This window comes from Scyliorhinus torazame, chromosome 18 (genome assembly GCF_047496885.1).
Source record: "Scyliorhinus torazame isolate Kashiwa2021f chromosome 18, sScyTor2.1, whole genome shotgun sequence".
NCBI classification, from domain to species: Eukaryota; Metazoa; Chordata; class Chondrichthyes; order Carcharhiniformes; family Scyliorhinidae; genus Scyliorhinus; species Scyliorhinus torazame.
Window position 1 is genome coordinate 67,505,134 of NC_092724.1, and position 20,421 is coordinate 67,525,554.

Genomic DNA, 20,421 nt, shown 5'->3' on the forward strand with positions numbered 1-20,421 from the left:
GCTTTCCGGGAACAGCGCAACCATTAGATTGTGCCCAAAGAGTCTGTAAAGGGATATCAATAGGTTAAGTGATTGGGTGAAAAATTGGCAGATTGAGTATAGTGTGTAAAAACATGAGGTGCTCCACTTTTGCATGAATAACAGAATATTATTTAAATGGAGAGAGGCTATAGAATGCTGTGGTACTGAGGAATCCAGATGTTCTTGTACATGAATGACAGATAGTATGTAGGTACAGAAAGTATTTGGGAAGGTAAGCGGGATGTCAGCCTTTGTTGCGAGGGGATGGAGTATAAAAGTAGAGAGGTTTTGTGACAGCTCTACAGAGCACTGGTGAGATCACACCTTGAGTACAGCATACAGTTTTGCTCTCCTTACTTAAAGAGGGAATGTACTTGCATTGGAGGCAGTTCAGAGAAGGTTCACCATATTGATCCCTGAGATGAAGGGGCTTTCTAATGATGAAAGGGTGAGCATTTGAGATGAACCTATTGAAACACATGGGCCGGGATTTTCCGACCCGGCGCCGGGTCGGAGAATCCCGGGGGGGGGGACACCGGAATCACACCCCGCCGCCCGCTTCCCCATTCTTCAGCGCCGATTCACGGGCGCCCGCGGGATTCCCGCTGCCCCGGTTGGGGGCCGTTGACAGTGGCTCCCCTGGGGATTCTCAGGGCCCCGATGGGCCGACGAGTTTGGCTGAGTCGCGCCAGCATGGGTTACTCAGGTCCCACACGGCGGGACCTGGAAGGTGAGTCTGCGGGGGCCGTCCTGGATGGGGGGGGGGGGGCGGGGCCCCCATGGTGGCCTGGCCCGCATCTGGCCGGTTCCATGGGGGCCTATTTTACTACGCACCGGGCCCCGCCATATTGCCCGGGGGCCGGCACGAAGAAGGGAACCCTCATGCATGCACGGAATTACGACGTTTGTAGCGCGCATGCGCGGAAATACGCCGGCCATTCCGCGCATGCCCGGAATCACGCTGGTCGTTCCGCGCATTCGCGAACTTGCGTGGGCCGTTCCGCGCCGGCTGGAGCTGCGGGGACCACACTGGCACCAACCGAGACCTCTAGGAAGGGGAGCATTCCCCATTATCGGGGACCGTTGACGCCGGAACCGTTGGCGCCACTTTTCACGCCGGCGTTGGGGACATAGCCCCATTATTGAAGAATCCCAACCATGATTCTGAAGGGATTTGCCAGGTTGGGTTCGGAGAGAATTTTTCCCCTCGTTGGGGAATCTAGAGCTAGGAGGTAGTTTCAAAATAAGAAGTCGCCCATTGAAGACAGAGAAATGAGGGATTTCTTCTCTCAGAAGGCTGGCTCATTGAATATATTCAAAGCTGAGTTACAGATGTTTTGGGCTACAAGGAAATCAAAGATTCTGCAGGGATGGGGGGGGGGCAGTAAAGTGGAATTGAAGCCATATCCAGATCAACCATGATCTTGCTGAATGGACTCGAGGGGTCAAATGACTTACTCCTGCTCTTATTTCTAATCTTCTTTCAGCACTCTGCTAGATCATGTGCTCAAATATCAGGATTGGTGTTTAAACCAATGAAGATTTGACTCTGGGCCAAGAGAGAAGACTGACATCATAATTAATGTTGATTTAAAAGAATGAGTGCAAGCACTCATTCCACTCCCCCCCCGCCCCCCCTCCCCCCACCCCCCGCGTTCCCAAGGGAATCTTCTCAATATCTCTTCTGAAATTCCATCTTTGAAGTATTTAATTAACACGTATCTAGCCTCTTGTTCTAAAAAAACTCACATGTATATAGTATTTTTCACAGACGTCTCAAAGAACCTCACTGCCAATGGCTTTTTTTTGATAAGTTGCTGTCAGTGTTGTAGAGAACGTGGCAGCTAATTTAGTGCTCAGCAAACAGCAATGTGTCAGCAACCAGATAGTGCCTTTTGTGATATCATTAAGATAAATATTGGGCAGGGCACTGGGGACAAATCATCTGCTCCTTTTCAAAATAATGCTATGTGATCTTTTACGTCCACTTGTGCAAGCAGCGGGGACCTTGGTTTAATGTCTCATCCAAAAGATGGCACTGCCAACAGTGCCACAGTCCCTCTGCACTGCACTGGAGTGCCAGCCTTGATTTTGGTGCTCAAGCCCTGATTGGACTTGAATCCGAAACCTTGTGAATCAGAGGCAAGTGGGTGACTAACCGAGCCATGGCCAACACACAAACTACTCTCAATTCCAAAAGCTTTGAGTTTTTCATGTGTAGGTTTTGTAAAAGATTGTCTAAAAATTCAAGTAAGCCAAATTATTTTAATTATACAGGAGCACCACCTTGTAAAGTATGTTACTGTAAAACAAACTGTTATCAGCTACTTCTCCACCAGGCCATTAGAACTATTTCAGACAATGTAACTATTACTGATGGGCCCATAGTTGCCTGGGTTCAATGTTTTGCGTAATAGATAATACTTTCGCTTCCAGTGAATGTACCTGTGTGAATTTCTCTCCCCAGCCCAATCCTATTATGTGAACACTTTGCCCTTAGGACAGAGTCATCATTTGCAGTTTCACAGAGAGGCTAAAGTGGGCCGCACTGTTGCTTCACAGCTTCAGGGTCCCAGGTTCGATTCCCAGCTTGGTCACTATCTGTGTGGCGTCTGCACATTCTTCTTGTGTCTGCGTGGGTTTCCTCTGGGTGCTCCGGTTTCCTTCCACAAGTCCCGAAAGACGTGCCGTTAGGTAATTTGGGCATTCTGAATTCTCTCTGTGTACCCGAACAGGCGGCGGAGTGTGGCAACTAGGGGCTTTTCACAGTAACTTCAATGCAGTGTTAATGTAAGCCGACTTGTGACAATAAAGATTATTCTTATTAAATGGTTTCTTCCGCATCGCTGGTTTTCTACCAATTCCTAGAGGCTCAGCATTCATAAAACTGAATTCAAAACAGTTTGCCCACTATTCTGCGGGAAGAATTAGAGTTCCGCAAATACTGTCCATCCAACCGATTTTGACAGGATTCTTGTTTACACGCGTCGCTGAAGCTCCACTTGAGGCATTTTCTTCCCTGATGCTTTTGGGTCACTAAATGGAATCTCAGGCCATTGCAAACACTACCCCGGAATCTCCCCAGCAGGAGGTTACAATGGCTTTTCCTTTCTGTTGGGAAGTGTCGGACTCTCCACCTCACATCACTGCTAACAAGCCCAAGGTCAGCAACTGTGTGTGTACTGAATGGAGACGGAAATTCAACACTGGACTATATATAAATGAATAACTATTTATAAAGAACCATGGTTAAAGGTATACTGTGCCTTCATACTGAGAGAGTGACCGTAAATGAAACACTTCATGTGGTTTTGGTAGTGTTCCAAACCAAGTAGAAACAAAACCTTCATACACCACCTTTGATGTAGTATAGCGTTCCAAGGTGCTTCATTAGAAAACAAAGCACGGCACCAAACCACAAAACGGCAATATTAGGTTAATTGACCAAAAGCTTGGTCAAAGAGGTAGAGGGATCAAAGGTTAGACAAAGGATCACCTGGACTCGAAACGTTAGCTCTTTTCTCTCCTTACAGATACTGCCAGGTCTGCTGAGATTTTCCAACATTTTCTCTTTTGGTTAGAGGGATTAAAGCTAGTCTTAAACAAAGAAAGCAAGGTCGAGAGGCGGAGACGATAAGGGACGACATTTCGGAGCATGGGACCGATGTAACTGAAGGTGAGGTCACCAATGATGGAGCGATTAAAATCAGCACAATAGGTCAGAACTAGAGGAGTGCAGATATCAGAGGGTTGCGTGACTGGAGGAGATTAGAGATAGGGAGGGTCGAGGCCCTGAAAGGATTTGAAAATAACCATATTACGCCTCTTCTTCCCTACAGGTGATGAATTATGATGCATCCTGAGCCACAAGTGCCCCAAGGCCTAGTTGGCAAAGTTGAGTAAATGTCTGAAATGCCAAGAGAATGGGAATTGGCAAACCCAAACAAATGGAGCTTTGCTAATTTATTTTAAGAGCAGCACACATTAAAGCGGGCTACATTTTAAAACTGGCCATTTACTTCTATGCTGTCTGTGAAAACCTATTGCATGCAAATTAAGTTGTTGTATTTCCTACGTTACAACACTGACTACACTTCGCAAGTAATTCAAAGGAGGGGATAGAGGCTATATAAATGCAAGATTTTCTTCTGGAGGTTAATGGGTGCCTTATTGAAGTATATTAATTAAAGAATGCAAACAAAGCAAAGTCATCATATTTTATTTTAAAAAAAATAGACTTTACATATGATCCCAAAACATCCAACCCCGATTTCCTACATTTTCAGCTGGGTGGAGTGTGGCTATTTCAAAAGTATTTCATTTGGGTGTAAAGCACTTTGGGCCACCCCAAGGTCCTGAACGACACTCTATAATTGTAAATCTTTATTTCTTCCCCAAAATGATTGAATCAAACAAGTCTTTTATCACAGCTATCACGTCACCTCGGTGGTCATCCTGTGTGTTGAAGGAGGGTAACAGCAGTGTGCGAAAGCCCTAGCAAGTGTAAGGGATTTAAGAGCCTCCAAATTATGAGAAGAGCCAGACTGGGAACATGTCAAGAACATAGATGGCTATCCATCATCAAAATATACAAGGTTAGACCCTCTCATAACTTGCATTTATGTAGCACCTTTAATGCAGTAAAATGTCCCAAGGCACTTCACAGGAGTGTTAAAGACAAAAATTGACACTGAGGCAGTTACAGATGACCAGAAGCTTGGTCATAGAGGTCAATTTTACAGGAGGAGAGAGATGCAGGGGTTGAGGGAGGCATTGCCAAGCTCATAGGCAGCTGAAAGCACAAACACCAATGACAGTGCAAAGGAAACCAGGAATGCACAATAGGCCAGAATTGAAGGAAGTCAGAGTTCTCAGGAGGGTAGTAGGGCCGGAGGAGGTAATGGAGATTGGGGGTCAGGGGTAGTGAAGGGGAAACCAAAGAGGGATTTGAATACAAGGATAAGAATATTCAATCCAGCGTGTTGCTGCATGGAGCTAGTGTAGTTCAGTGAGTACAGGGCACACATAAGCTGCATTGAAGCATACTCACACAAGGAGCGCTCTGGAGAGTCATACTAACTTGAAACGCTAACTTTGTTTTTCTGTCTCCAAAGATGCTGCCAGACCTGCAGAGTTTTTGCAGCATTTTCTGTTTTTGTTTGAGTCAGCCAAGTAGCCTAGAGTTCTGCCAATTTTGAATGTCTGGTTGTTTTGTGAGTGTTTCCAAGAGAATACACCTTAATTCCACAGTATACACATATATGTCAGAAGAGATATCATCCAATGGAGCGACAGGAGTCTGAAGAGATGCATTTCACCCTTTTCTGGTCCAGAGTCTGTTGAAAGAGGTTTGCTGCTAGCCTCTCCCCTTGTGTATCCCTCCTTTTGAATATCATTACTCAGTAATTCAATTCCTCTCACTCAGTAACAGGGGAAATACTTTGCCAACTGCAAGTACTGGACACAAAGAATTGTTTCTTGCCTTTTACCAGCCATTCCATTCTAAACTTTATCCTCTAGCCTCATCCTCCAGGCTATTCCTACCATGAAGTGAGATATCATCTGGTGGCAGCCACAGAGTGTGACCACAACCTAGATCATTCATAACAATCATCCTCCCAGGGGGTTATTGGGATAGGGTGGGGAAGTTGACTTGGGTGGAGTTCTCTTTCAGAGGGTCGGTGCAGACTTGATGAACCAAACGGCCTCTTTCTGCACTGTAGGGATTTTATGGGGTGGCACAGTGGTTAGCACCACTGCTTCACAGCACCAGTGGCTTATGTTCAATTCTGACCATGGGTCACTGTCTGTGTGGAGATTGTACGTTCGCCCCGTGACTGCATCAATTTCCTCTGGGTGCTCCGGTTTCCTCCCACAGTCCAATGTACGGTGTAAGTGGACTGGCCATGATAAATTGCCCCTTAGTGTCTGGGGATGTGCAGGTTAGGTTATGGAATAGGGCAGGGTGTGGCAGGTGGACATGGGTGGAATGCTCATTTGAAAGGTCGGTGCATACTCAATGGGCTGAATGGCCTCCTCCTGCACTGTAGGGGTTCTACTCTATGACATCTACCCCATCCATTTCAAACAAAATTTGGCGTTGGATAGGGTAACAAAATCTACAAGGACAGCAACACTGAAAATATTGTGAAAGCAACACGAGAAACAAATTCCTCATGGCCCTATATAAACAATAAGATTTCTGTAGCACATAATGAGGGCCTGTAGACACATTCTTCAATGATTGCAGGAACTCTCTACTTTCAGTTATTCCTCAGTGAGGTGGGCCTGATCTGACCTGACCCTCCCCAATACATAACCAATTCTGTCAGGCACACGACTGGTTGATGGTGTGAACCTAGACACTGGCACAATCCCCTCCACAACAGATTTCATCCATGAGACTTCAAACTATCCTTATTGAGAGCACCATCACTCAACCCAAAAATAAAAGCAATTCAAATCTTGGGAAAAGAGAATGCAACCAGAAACATTCATCCATGAAACATGAGCAATCCCATCTGTAACTGTCTATCCATCCCCATAAGTATAACGTTCTGGACAACATTCAGGCTCGGGCTGACAGTGGCAAGTAACATTCACACCTCACAAACGCCAGGCAATCACTCTCTCCAACAAGAGAGTAACTAATCATCGTGCTTTTGCATTATCAACATTCTTTTTTTTTGGGGGGGGGGGGGGGGGGGGGGGCGGGAAGAGAGAGAAGAGAGAGAGGAGAGAAAAAGAGAGTGGGCAGTTACCATTGACCAGAAACTGAACCGTACCAGCCACATAAATACTGGGGCTATAAGAGCAGGTCAGAAGTTGGGAATACTGCGGTGAGTAACTACCTCCCAACTTCCCAAAGCCTGTCCACCATCTACAAGGCACAAGTCAGGAGTGTGATGGAATATTACTTGCCTAGATAAGTGCAGCTCCAACAATCAGGAAGCTTGACACCATTCAGGACAAAGCAGCCCTCTTGGTTGACACCCCAACCACCACCTTAAACATTCACTCCAACAGCAGCAGTGTATACTATCGACAAGATGTACTGCAACGACCATTAAGTGTCCTTCAATAGCACCTTCCAAACCCGTGACCTCTACCACCTAGAAGGGCAAGGACAGCTGTTACATAGAACCACCAGCTGCAAGTTCCCCTCTAAGCCACACAGGGCCCAGACTTGGAAATATATCGCTGTTCCTTCACTATCGCGGAGTCAACATCCTGGAACTCCCCTGTCTAACAGCACTGTGGGTGTACCTACACCATATGGACTGCAGTGGTTTGAGAAGACAGCTCACCATCACCTTCTCGAGATCAATACGTTTTGGCCTAGCCAGCGACACCCACATCCCTCAAATGAAAAAGAACGGCAAGACTGAGGAGGTTACCATAAAAATATGTGGAAGGGTTTAAAAGGGGGAGGGTGGGGAAAAAATTCTGGCGAGGGCAGGAGCTGAGATGGAGATTGAAGTGTTCAAACATTTGAAATCCATTCTGATGGGTAGCAATCAGGATCTGAGGAATGTTTCTAGGAATCATTGCAAAGGATGGCTTCAATCTTGCTGATGTTGAGCTATAAGAGTTATTTCTGAAGACCACAAATGGGTCCGAACTGTTAGTAAAAAGAAAACTTGGTTTATTGCAAAGAGATTATATTTACAACATACATAAGACCCCAGCTGGGTGTGTTCTGTCAGTTCCATATCTCGCCGACTTTATGCAGATCTTAACCACGAATGATCTAGGGCTCCCGCCCAAGCGGGTTCGATTCCCGGCTTGGGTCACAGTCAGTGCCGAGTCTGCACGTTCTCCGTGTGTTTCCTCTGGGGGCTCCGATATTTGGCTAAACTCATGGGGAGACTGATTGCTCCAACCCTGTAGGTCCCGTTCGGGTTATAACATTCCCCCCCACAGTCCGAAGACACTTCTGACGACTGTGGAGTAGGAGGACACCGGACTCTCCCCACTCATGGCTGTGCTTCTTGCATTCGCGGTGCTGGATCTGGCAGCGTATATTTGGACGGCGAACGCCGCTTCTGGTCGGAACATCATGGCGGGTGCGCTGTCTGAGGCTGCTTGCTATCCGTCAGAGACCTCCGACACCTGGGTTTCTATGTCAGAATTCTTTTATACGATCTCTCTCATTCTGCCGTCATGGCACAACCTTGTGCCTGTATTTGATAGGATACCGGCCATGTCTGGCGGACAATTGTCCCGGAGATCTACTGGGCGCTGTCTGCAAAATTTTGAACACGGAGTGCGTCGCCTGGTACAAAGAGTCTGGGCAGCTTTCGTCGAATAGGGCAACACTTTTGCAGCTCCTGGCTATGCCGTACTTTCCTGCCTAAATCAGGGAAAACCATACTAAGATGGATTTGAAGCCTCCGGCCCATTAGCAATTCAGCTGGTACCACCCTGGTCATGCCATGCAGAGTGATCCTGTAGCAGAACAAGAACTTGGCCAGTCTTGGGTCTATTGACCCCAAAGTCTGCCTTTTCAGTCCAAATTTGAACCACCCTTTCCACCAGCCCCTTTGAAGCTGGGTGATACGGGGCGTGCAGATGTGCCGCACCATTAGCCCTCAGGAATGCCAAGAACTCTTCACTTGTGAAAGGCGTTCCATTATCGGTAACCAACACTTCTGGGTTACAGTGTGTAGAGAAGGACAAATACAATTTTTCAATGGTCGCTCTAGAGGTGGTCGCCGACATCCAATGGACTTCTAAACACTTAAGAGCGGGCATCTATCAAGAGTAAGAACATCGAGCCTTGAAATGGCCGGCAAGGTCAGCGTGTAACCGCACCCACGGTCACCCCGGCCATACCCATGGGTGAAGGGGTTGATGGAAGCTTCTGGTGCTCCTGACATACGTTGCACTGCTGGGCTACTCTCACCGGCCACCAAACGTTGCTACGTGCTAAAGTTTTCATTTTTGATACCACTGGGTGCCCAGTGTGCAGATCCCTGAGGATCAGGTCCTGCCTTGCCTGGGTAGACGACGCGTGTACCCCAAAACAGGATGCCACCTTCCACACTAAACTCTGGCATCTTCATTGAGAATGCCTGCAACTCGTATGGTACGGCCGATGCTGATACCCATAAAGGACTATGTGTTGAACGTTCGAAAGGACTGGGTCGGTCTACGTCCACTCACGGATTTGGGACGCTGTAGCAAGCAATGAATCCATAAAATTGAGTGTGGCCACTACCTCGTCCCTCCTGTGAGGATAAAGTTGGTAAAGGCAGTCGGCTTAATGCATCTGCATTTGCAATCTGGGTGCCGGGACGATACCCAAACGGGTACTTGTAGGCGGCTAGCAGGAGAGCCCAAAGCTGGATTCAGGCGGAGGCAATGGGCGGAATTGCCTCGTCTTCTTTAAAAAGACCGGGCAGTGGCTTGTGGTCTGTGATGGTCGTGAAACATCGACTGCGCACATATTGATGGAATTTCTTCACGAAGAAGACAACTGCCAAATCTTCTTTTGCGATTTGCGCACAATTGCGCATGGCCACATCCAGTGTGGGGGAGGCGAAAGCGATTAGCCTCTCTCTCTGTCATCTTCCGTGCGCTATGATAAAACGGCGCCAATGCCGTTCGGTGACACATCACATGTGAGAATTAGCTGTTTGGCGGGATCATCATAATGTGCTAACAAGCCGGAGAAGTCTTTTAAAAAAAATAAAAAATTTAGAGTACCCGATTCTTTTTTTTTCCAATTAAGGGGCCAATTCGCATACTTTGCGCATCTTTTTGGGTTGTTGGGGTAAGACCCACGCAGACAAGGGGAAGCCGGAGGAAGTCAACTTTAAAAAAAAAAACTTTTGTGAATGCTGTTTCCTGTTGCTCTCTCCCCGCCCATTCCTGGCCCTTTTAAAAATGAGATGTGGGGGGGGGGGTTAACATTATCGCGAGGCCGGGGATGAACTTGTCATAACAGTTCACCAATCTCAAAAAGCATCACGACTCTGTGGTGTAACCCCTCAAGGTCCACTCGGCAGCCCAGGTACACCACTGCCTTCACATGGAAAGCACACTTTTCTCTCCGTAAGCACGTGTCTCCGAGAAATATGCGGCACCTCATCCAAGTAACTTAAGTGTTCCTGTTCGGTTGCCCCGGTGACCAACAAGTCATCCAGATATACTGACACTCGCGGTAACCCTCGTAGTATATTTCCCATCGCCCTCTGAAATACGGCACAGGTCGATGACACTCCAAAGGGTAGTCTGGTGTACTCGTACAGGTCTCTATGGGTGTTTATAGTGACGTATTTATGCAGGGTCCAATTCCAACTGCAAAGACACATGGCACATATCAAGCTAGGTAAATGAGTGCCCACTGGTCAATCCTGCGTATAGGTCCTCGATGATGGGCATTGGGTAATGATCCAACCAGGTGGTCCTGTTGACCGTTAACTTATAGTCCCCACACAATCTGACCATTTTATCATCTTTGAGCACCGAGACCACCGATGCCCCCCAATCGGTAAAACGTATTGGCCTGATGATCCCAAGCCCTTCGAGCTGGCTAAGTACGGCCTCAGCTTTCACGAACAAACTGTAAGGGACCGGGCGAACTCTAAAATATCTTGGTTGTGTATCCAAGTCGACTTCAACTTTTATCATGGCCCCTTAAACTTTCTCCAGTCTAGGTTGGAAAACCTCAGGATATTTTCCGCGCACATCGTACAAGCCCCTGGATCTCATTTGGAAAATCTGTTGCCAGTCCAGATGTAGGCGCTTTACCCAATCGCGGCCTAGCAGGCTGTGGCCATGTCCCTTGACAATGATCAATGGGAGATGCACCGACTGTTGTCCGTAAATTGCCTCAGTGACCAGCAGATCCAACTGCTGTACCCTCGATTTTATCCTGTCGAAAGTCTGCTTTCCAACAATGCGGCTCCCTTGTCTAGCTCCATGTCTAATGTATGCCCATTAACCTGTACAGTTATCTTGAAAGAGGCGGGGGGGTGCACTCGGGGTGCCGTAACACAATTCAGCGGCATACACTCTTCTTCTGGCTGGTTCAGGTGGAAAGTGCGAAAGTGCGAGCCCGTGGTTGGCGCCTGCCTCGACCGGGGTGCCTGACTTATGCCTTGCGTTCCCTTCGGCCCCTGTGTCCACATGCCCACAAGGTCATTGCTCTCCCTCTATTGCCTCCGGGGAGGTATCCTATCGCGACGACTCAGTCCTTGACCAACGGACCTGGTCCCTATGGCACTCGGTCTATGGCAGGGTATCAGTCCTGGAAGGGGTCAGCAATATTACTGTCTGTCGATCATCATCTGTGGTAATGTTCTCCCAGAAAAAGTAACATGTACGTTCTGTGTACTGTGTCCAATCCTCTAAGTGTGTTGAAGACGCCCAATCTTTCAAAGAAAGGAATTTTTGGAAAAAAAGATTCCAACTGTGCTCCAGCAGAGTAAAGGAGGTGGTTCACCCAACAGTGTAGCAGAGCGACTGTGATCCAGTTGTATCCTCATCGCCAGTTTTTATTGACCACAAATGAGTCTGAACCGAGTTATTAAAAAGTAAACTTGGTTTGTTGCAAAGCAATTATATTTACAATATATCTCAGATCCCAGCCAGGTCTGCTTTGTCGGTTCCATGCCTGGCCGACTTTACACAGATCTTAACCATGAATGATCTAGAGTTTCCCATCCCCTTAGCAGGGGGGGCTCGTATTCAGCGAGACTCACAGGGAGACGGACTGTTCCAACCCTGTAGATCTTGTGCAGATTATAACAATCATGCTCATGCAGTCAGAGGCTGGAGCCTCCATCATGGATTCCCCCACCAAATTCTTTAATCTCCTAAATTAGAAGATCACTTTCACACAGAGCTAAGTGTAAAATCTCTCCCAGCTCATGACGGTTATTGAAGAAAATCTAAGCATTGATGCAATATTAAAGTGGACATGAAGCAAGCCTAACTAGGTCCATTATGTAGATGATATGCTCAATGGCCCAAATTGGACTGGATCTATAATATTCCAGCAAATGTTTCACTTGAGCTAAATTCTACCTGGGTCAGTTTTGAAAGACTAATGCTGTGAGAACGCATTAATCTAACAGAATGTTAAAGATCATTACATACTCCATCACAACTGATTTGAGATGATGTTTGCAGACCACCGAACACTTTCAATGGTGCTATAATTCAAAATCAAACAACTTGAATCTCTTCATCACCTGTAACCTTGCATTTTACAATTCTTATGAACCTTGGTGGGTTCGGGTCTGTGAGAGAAAATGCATATATTTTTACATCTATCCTCTGTTCATTAATAGTAAAGGACAAGCTGGAAGCATAAAGCTCTCAAAAGCAGAGATGCCAGAATAAATTACCACAAATTTGATCATATCCTTGTGTCACCACATCTGTAATTCCTTCAAATATCTTGCGTATTAAAGATAGAACATGTCAACAACAGAGAAGCCAACTGTGGGTTGCTGTATTTCTAACAGGCCATGATTCTGGTACTGCCATTGTGGAGGTTGCCCAGCGGAATGAACATTTGCTCACGGACATGAAAAGGAGGTCAGAGAATCAGACAACACGGGAAATGGCCACATTCAGCTCATCATATCGGTTCTTTGAAAGAACTATCCAATAATTCCATACCCTTGGTGTTTCCGCATAGCCTTACAAAAGTTTCCTTTTAAGCAGATATATCCATTTCCTTTTGAAATATACCACCCCATCAGGCAGCACATTATTCCAGGTCACCTAGGCCACTTTCTTATTCCTGCTCGTAGTTATTAGGATAGGTCTGACAATGGAGCTGATGAAAAGTGAGAAAATAAAACAGTATCAGAATCAGCACCGGTCATGCCTCAAACTAATGATGAAGTTACAACATGGGAACTCCCATGCATGCTAAACACAAGTAGCATGTAATGGACAGAGGTAAGCGATGCTACAACCAATGGATCAGATCAAAGCTCTGCAATTTCATAGAAAATAGGAGGATCAGGCCATTTGGTCCTTTGATTCTGCTCCGCCATTCAGTATGACCATTGCTGATCCTCTTATCTCAAAGCCATACTCCGGTCGTTTCCCTTACCTCTGGACATCTTTAAAGAGTCCATAAATCTATTTATTTCTTAAATATATTCAGTAATTTGTGCCTCCACAGCTTCCAGTGGTAGAGAATTCCATAGGTTCACCAACTTCTGAGTGAAGAAATTTATTCTCACCTCAATTCTAAATGGCCTACCCTGTATCCTGAGACTGTGACCCCTTGTTCTAGACTTTCCAGCCAGAGGAAACAACAAGCCTACATTCAGGCTGCCCAGCTCTGTCAGAATTTTAAAAGTTTGAATTTGATCCCCTCTCGTTCTTCTAAATTCCTGTGAATACAGGCGCATTGGCCCAATCGCTCCTCGGACAAAATCCTGTCACCCCAACAATCAGCCTGGTGAATCTTCATTGCACTTCCTCTATGGCAAGTATGCTATTTCTTAGATAAGGAGACCAAAACTGCACACAATACTCCAGGTGTGGTCTCACCAAGGTGTAGTACGATCTCCTTGCTCCTGTACTCAAGTCCTCTTGCAATGAAGGCCAGAATACCAATTGTTTTCCTAACTGCTTGCTGTACCTGTATGCTTGCTTTCAGTGACTGGTACACTAAGACATCCAGGCTCCTTTTTACATCAATTCTGCCACATCCAGTCCTGAATAATGGTGGATAATTAAACTAATGGGAGGAGACAGCTCTGAGAACATCCCCATCCTTAAATGATGAAATGCCCAGCTTGTGAGTGCAAACGACAAGGTTTGCAATAGCTTCAACTAGAAGTGCTGAGTAGATGATCAATCTCTGCCTCCGGCTGAGTTCTCGACCAACATAGAAGCCAGTCTTCAACCAATATAATTTGGTTTATTTGAGCACACACGGCACTGCAAAGGCTATGGGGCCTGACAACATCCTGGCTGTAGATCTGAAGATGCGTGCTCCAGAATTAGCTGAGCTTCTAGTTGAGTTGTTATAGTACAGCTGCACCACTTGCAACTATCTGATGAAGTAGAAAACCGCTTAGCCATGTCCTACCCATAGAAAACAAGAGAAATCCAGTCTGCCCAATTATGGTCAGTTTACTCTCAATCATCAGTAAAGTGATGAAAAGAATCATCAAATGTGTTATCAAACAACACTGAGTTACCAATAAGCTGCTCAACAATTCTCAGTGTGGGTTCCACCAGGGTCACTCAAATCCAGACATCAGTCTTGGTTCAAACTTGGACAAAAGAGTTGAATTCCTGAGGAGGTAACAACGATTGCCCTTGACATCAAGGCAGCATTTGACCAAATGCGGGATTAAGGAGCCAGAACAAAACTGGAGTTAATAGGAATCAAGGTGAAAACTCATCATTGGTTGGAGCCATACCTTGCACAAAGGACGATGCTTGTGGTTGTTGGAGATAATCATCTCAGCCCCAGGACATCACTGCAGATGTTCTTCAGGGTAGTGTCCACCTAACCATCTTCAGCTGTGTTATCAATGATCTTTCTTCTATCATGAGGTCAGAAGTGGGGATATTCAAAACTCGCCTGATAATAAAGCAGTCCCTGCCCATACACAGCGGGACCCCGATACATTTGGGCTTGTGCTGATAAGCGGGCAAGTAATATTCATGCTACAGAAGTGCCAGGCAATGACCATTGACTACAAGAGAAAGTCTAACCGTAGCCACCCCCCCCCCCTTATATTCAATGGTGGGGGGGCGGTACCATAGTAAGAATTCCCACCATCAACATCCACAAGGGGGGGTTGATGCGTGTGTGTGTACGATGTAGCGAGGTAGAGTCAGCATTGATCACAAAATTAACTGGACAAGGGATATGAATATTGTGGCTCGAGTAAGTCAGAGGCTGTGAATTTTGTTGTGAATAACTCACCTCCCAAATTCCCAAAGCCAGTCCACCATCTAAAAGGTAAGTCCATAAACTGTCAAAGACACCCAAACAGTGCAACTATAATTCTGCCAAATCTCATGTCTGGAGAGAACGCTTGGCGATTTCTACTGTGGAGTTCTCAGCTGATTAATTGAAGATATCCAAAAGAGGCATATTGATCAATATAAGTGTGTACATATACTGCAACAATTTTGATGGCACTTAATGCTGGTGTGATGGAATACCCCCCACTTGCTTGGATGAATGAGACTCCAAACACTCAAGAAGCTTGACACCATCCTCGACAAAAGAGCCACTTGATTGGCACCCCATTCAACACCTTAAATATTCACTCCCTCCAGCACTGGTGCACAATGGCAGTGGTGTCCCATCTACAGGATCCACTACAGGAACTCACCAAGCCTCCTTCAACACCCGCGATCTCTTAAAGAACAAGGCAGCAGTTGCATGGGAACAATACCTCCAATTTCCCCTCCAAGTCACAGGCTACCCAGACTATTGAACATATATCGCTGGTTCTTCATCCTCGGAAGTCTCTGAGAGCCTTGTTGGACTACCTTTACCACACAAGTTGCAGCAGTTCAAGGGCTTTTAGGGATGGGCAATAAATTATGGCCTTGTTAATGATGCCCACATCCCATAAATAAACACAAAAATGGGAGAAGTAAAACAACAATACTGAAAGCAGGGAAGGAGTTGGGTATAAACAATTAAATTAAACAGCCTCCTCTATACAAGTCATATAAAGTAAAATAAAGGCAACTTTTGAGGTTTAAAATTAAAACAGTAAATAAATCAAAAACAGCCATGTGCATTTTGCTGAATCCACAAAACTGGGTGTTGGCGTGGTGGATCTAGTCCAGCCTGTTCCAATATTCTGCATGAGTCACACAGACCTTAAAGAGACGTTGACCCTCATATAGAGTCCATAAAGAGAACCTGCCTCGGCAAGCCTCTACACATTCTACTTCTAGGACAGACTGTTCTTATGATAAAATAATTTTTGTACAAGTGTTATGCAGCAAGCGGAATTGTGCTCATTTAGCGACAACCTATCGACATTGTATGAACCACAGAATCAAGTGGGAGTGAAGTGCCTTTTAAAAAGGGGACTGCAAGATTTATACAAGGAAAAATGTAGCTCATCACCTTTTACCAAAATTGGACAGTATTTGCTGCATATGATTGCCACTACGATTTTAACTTCGTGTAATAAGGGATGGGGAAATTCACTGCACAATGTCCACAATTCTGTGAAAGACTCCCTTACCAGTGCAATCATAATCCGGCAAACATCTGGTAATGCCTGGTGAGAACACGTCCAACTATACAAGTGTGAAGTAGTGATTTTGGCAGGAAGAGTTCTTAGCAGTTGAACTAAAGACATTGAAAAATAAGCTCATCGATCAACATAAGAATGTATATATAAACTGCAACAACTTCCAAATGAAAATTTAAACCTAGAGGCAAAAGTGGCCATGTATGAATGAATTGTTACCTTGCCTTCAGGTAGAAAGGCAGAAAGTCACAGGCAAGCTTTAAAAACATCTGCAGTGCTCCTACTCGCCCCACTGTAGAGACTTGACACCTGTGGAATTTCAAAAGTTGTCAAGTTGTGGTACATATGCCAAGACCTCATAGTAATTACGCAAATCGCACGGTCATACACGCGTACATCGTCACTCAGCAATGTGGATGCTTTACAGGCGATTTGAGAGGCCAGCTGCTGAACTGCAACTATCGATTAAAAAGGCTAAACAAGGATCCATCAATAACAACACAGGTGATTAAGCGGCAAGTTGAAAATATTTGTTAGTAATCAATTCACTGGAATCAGAAATCCTTGCAGTTGCTTAGAAAACCCATCACTATTTACTTCTCAGAACACAAAGGGAAATGTTTTCGCTAAAAATGTATAGGAAGCCGTTCTGGTAATGTTATGGAATGCTCTCAGTGCCAGGGAAATAGGTACTTTTTGACAGAAAGAGGAATCCACCAAAAAGTAAGCTGGAAAGAAAAAATATTAGTATCATGCATGACAAAGGGCAATTTTCTGCTTTGGATGTATTATATTCAGATACTTGTTAAATGACACAAGTAGCATTTAGACTCAAAATGGTTTCATTCCACTTGTGCAGATAGCTCAAAAGCAATGCCATCTTCCCCCTTTTAACTCTTTTAACCGCGGTTCATTGCAGACTATTCCACCTTCTGAACAAGTCATATTTAAGTTATTTCTGTCCCTTTGCAAAAGGCTCAAAATTCGAGGCAGAAGACATCAGTATGTAGTTTTGCAGGAAAAGAACCTGCACAATCTTATCAGAGGCTACAATAACACAGGACAGTGAGAAAACATGAATACCCTTTACATATTTTCATTGTACTACAATCAAAAGTACTGAAACATCAGGAGTGCGCTGCATTGTCCAGTTGTACAGGAATGTCTCCACACATTTATTATATTAAAGAAAAGCAATGTGCAATGAGTTAAAATCTGATAGATTTTTAAGTTACACAACATTCTATTGGACAAATATAACTGACATAATGTACAAGTCCTTACAGATTAATAAGCTGCACTGAACAGGGTGATTTCCTATTCAGGATTTTTAGTTTACTGCAGTCTCACAGTTACACGAAGGCATGTTTGATGGGGAGGTATGGGCGGGTCGTTATAAAACATAAAACAGGACACTGTACATTTAGAGGTTGCAAAAACACCACTTAGGCATTTTGCACCACAAGTAGAATAATAAACCGGGCAGTTTATATATATTATGTTTTTTTTTTCCTTTAGGAGAGGGCGGAGGGGTTTGGCTTTGCTTCTCTCCAATATCGCATTAAAGTTAGTTATAGGATCAGTATCAAAGCTTTCAAGTCTTTCATGTGCATAAACACAAGAGCTGAAATTGCTGATTCACTGAGAATGATACAGGTTTCTCTCTCCTTTTTAATTACACAGAACATTCTTTGTGCACCATCACCTCCTGTGCCCCCAACGGAGTCCATGCAATTTATTCCACTGGTCCATAAAGTGATTGTTTAGATGCCATCTGGAGAGGAATCGGGTCTTGTTCAGTACGTTCAGTGTCCAACTATTTTCTCTTTCCTTCCCATTTCTTCGGCCCTTTAATTTGACAGCTCACACGCCTTTGATTCAGTGGACCAGGGCACTATTTACACATTTGACATTTCTGCTTTGCTGAGTGCTATGGCAAGCTCTAGGTCCTCTTGTTCTTGCCTTCGTAACCGCTCCAATCTCTCATGTTCTGCTCTTTCACTCTCCCTTTTCGCCCATTCCAGTTGCTGCTCTTCATTACCAAACTGTAAAGAAACAAAAACAGGGGAAAATATTAATGTGCATTTAAGAATGTCCCTCGTGATGTAAACATGCAGCATCCCCACCCCTCGGATGGAGCAACCAACAAGCACCTGTACGAACAACACCAACACTAGTTGAGACACATTCATAGTGAGACAGTAGCACGAAAGCAGACTGATGAATCAGCAGAGCTGCCCCACCCAGCCTCACTAATTCTTATTCAGTTGTTCAAGAACTATATAATCAGATAATTTAGACTATTTAAGTAAATTAAGACTGGTGAAAAGTAATTTAGAAATATCCTGTTGCATGCTTCTAGCATTTGACTGCAAACAAAAAAGGCATTAAGCCGAAGAAGTAGACTCTGCCAGAGTGTACAATTTGCCCACAAACTGGGTATACCCAGTCCACTTCACTAATGCAGTTAGCTGACCACAGTTCATCCTCCCAGTTGATTAAGGTCTGTGAGCTGTTTGACATTTTTTGGCATTTCAAGTTTTTTCAACCTTATTTCAACTGTGTGGGATCTTGCTATGTACATATTGGTTGTTGCTTATCATTCATTATAGAAGTGACTACACTTCAAAAGTACTTCATTGACTGTGAAGGACTTGGGGGATGCCCAGAGGTCATGAAAGGTGTGATTAAGGTGTGATTAAAAGCAGAATTTATTTTCCTGATAAATCTCATCACTCGACTGAGATACAAATACAGTCCCCAAATTTTTCATGCATAATGCTGGACTTTCTCCACCTCCATTTTTTATATTAATGATATAAACATCAACTCATATGACGGGGATTTAGCATCATAGAGGTCTACAGCACAGAAAAGGCCCTTTGGCCCATCGCATTTGCACTGGTTAAAAACAACCACCTAAGTATTCTAATACCATTTTTAGCACTTGGCCCATAGCTTTGTATTCCTGGCACCGCAAGTGCACATCTCATAGAATCATAGAATTTACACGCAGAGGGAACCATTCTGCCTATGGAGTCTGCACCGGCCTTTGGAAAGAGCACCCTACCTAAGCCCACACCCCCACCCTATCCCCACAACTCCACCAATCCCCGTAACCCCATCTAACCTTTTTTGAACACTAAGGGCAATTTAGCATAGCCAATTCACCTAACCCGCACATCTTTGGGCTGTGTGAGGAAACCGGAGCTCCTGGAGGAAACCCACGCAGACACAGAAGAACATGCAGACTCCGCAGACAGTGACCCAAGCCGGGAATCAAACCTGGGACCCCGGAACAGTGAAGCAACTATGCTAACCACTATGCTACCGTGCTAAATACTTCTTAAATGTAATGAGGGTCTCCTCCTCCACCACCTTTTCAGGCAGTAAGTTCCAGACTCCCACCATCCTCTAGGTGAAAATGTTTTTCCTCACATCCCCTCTAAACCTCCTGTCCCTTGCCTTAAATCTATGTCCCTTGGCATATCCTTCCACCAAGGGGAAAAGTTTTTTTCCTGTCTACTCTTTATTGCACCTCATAATTTTATACATCTCAAGTAACCTCTGCTCCAAGAAAAACAATTCCAGTCTATCGAGTCTTTCTTCATAATTAAAACTCTCCAACCCAGGAAAGGGCTATTACATTCCTCCTATAATGTGGATTCCAGAACTGCACACATTACTCTAGCTGTGGCCTAACCAACGTTTTATACAGTTCCAGCATAACCTCCCTGCTCCTAAACTCTATGCCTCCGCTAATAAAGGCAAGAAATATAATATAGAAACTTGCAGGTTTGATAGCGTTTGTAGAGAGAGAAGGGAGCTAATGTTTCAAGTCAGGAGGACTCTTTATCAAAGCAAGTATATAATATGTCTTCTTAACCACTTTATCCACCTGCTCTGCTACCTTAAAGGACCAGTGTACATGCACACCAAGGTCCCTCTGATCCTCAGTGCTTCCCAGGATCCTGCCATTCATTATGTATTTCCTGGTCATGTGTGTCCTGCCCAATTTAAATTTGCATGTTGAATATTCTGCAGCCTGGGGAAAGGGGGAGATTCAGGTACTTATGGTTTTAATTTGTTATCTGCATTTCTTCAATCAAAAGTCCTCTTATTTTCTCAAGTTCAGTTTGCATCACTCTACATAATAGCCTGAGCGCTAGATTTCAAATGAACATGATTT

General features: G+C 44.9%; 1 protein-coding gene across 5 annotated transcripts in view; it reads right to left on the reverse strand.

Moving 5' to 3' along the window:
- Positions 1-17,375: 17,375 nt before the first annotated feature.
- Positions 17,376-20,421, reverse strand: part of eps15l1a (epidermal growth factor receptor pathway substrate 15-like 1a) — a 607,694-nt gene continuing 604,648 nt past the window's right edge. For all 5 annotated transcript variants that reach the window (XM_072482837.1, XM_072482838.1, XM_072482840.1 and 2 more), the window contains one exon: positions 17,376-18,277. In XM_072482837.1, coding sequence (XP_072338938.1) covers positions 18,131-18,277 — 147 coding nt within the window. In that variant the 3' untranslated portion in view covers positions 17,376-18,130. The remainder of the gene's footprint in view (positions 18,278-20,421) is intronic.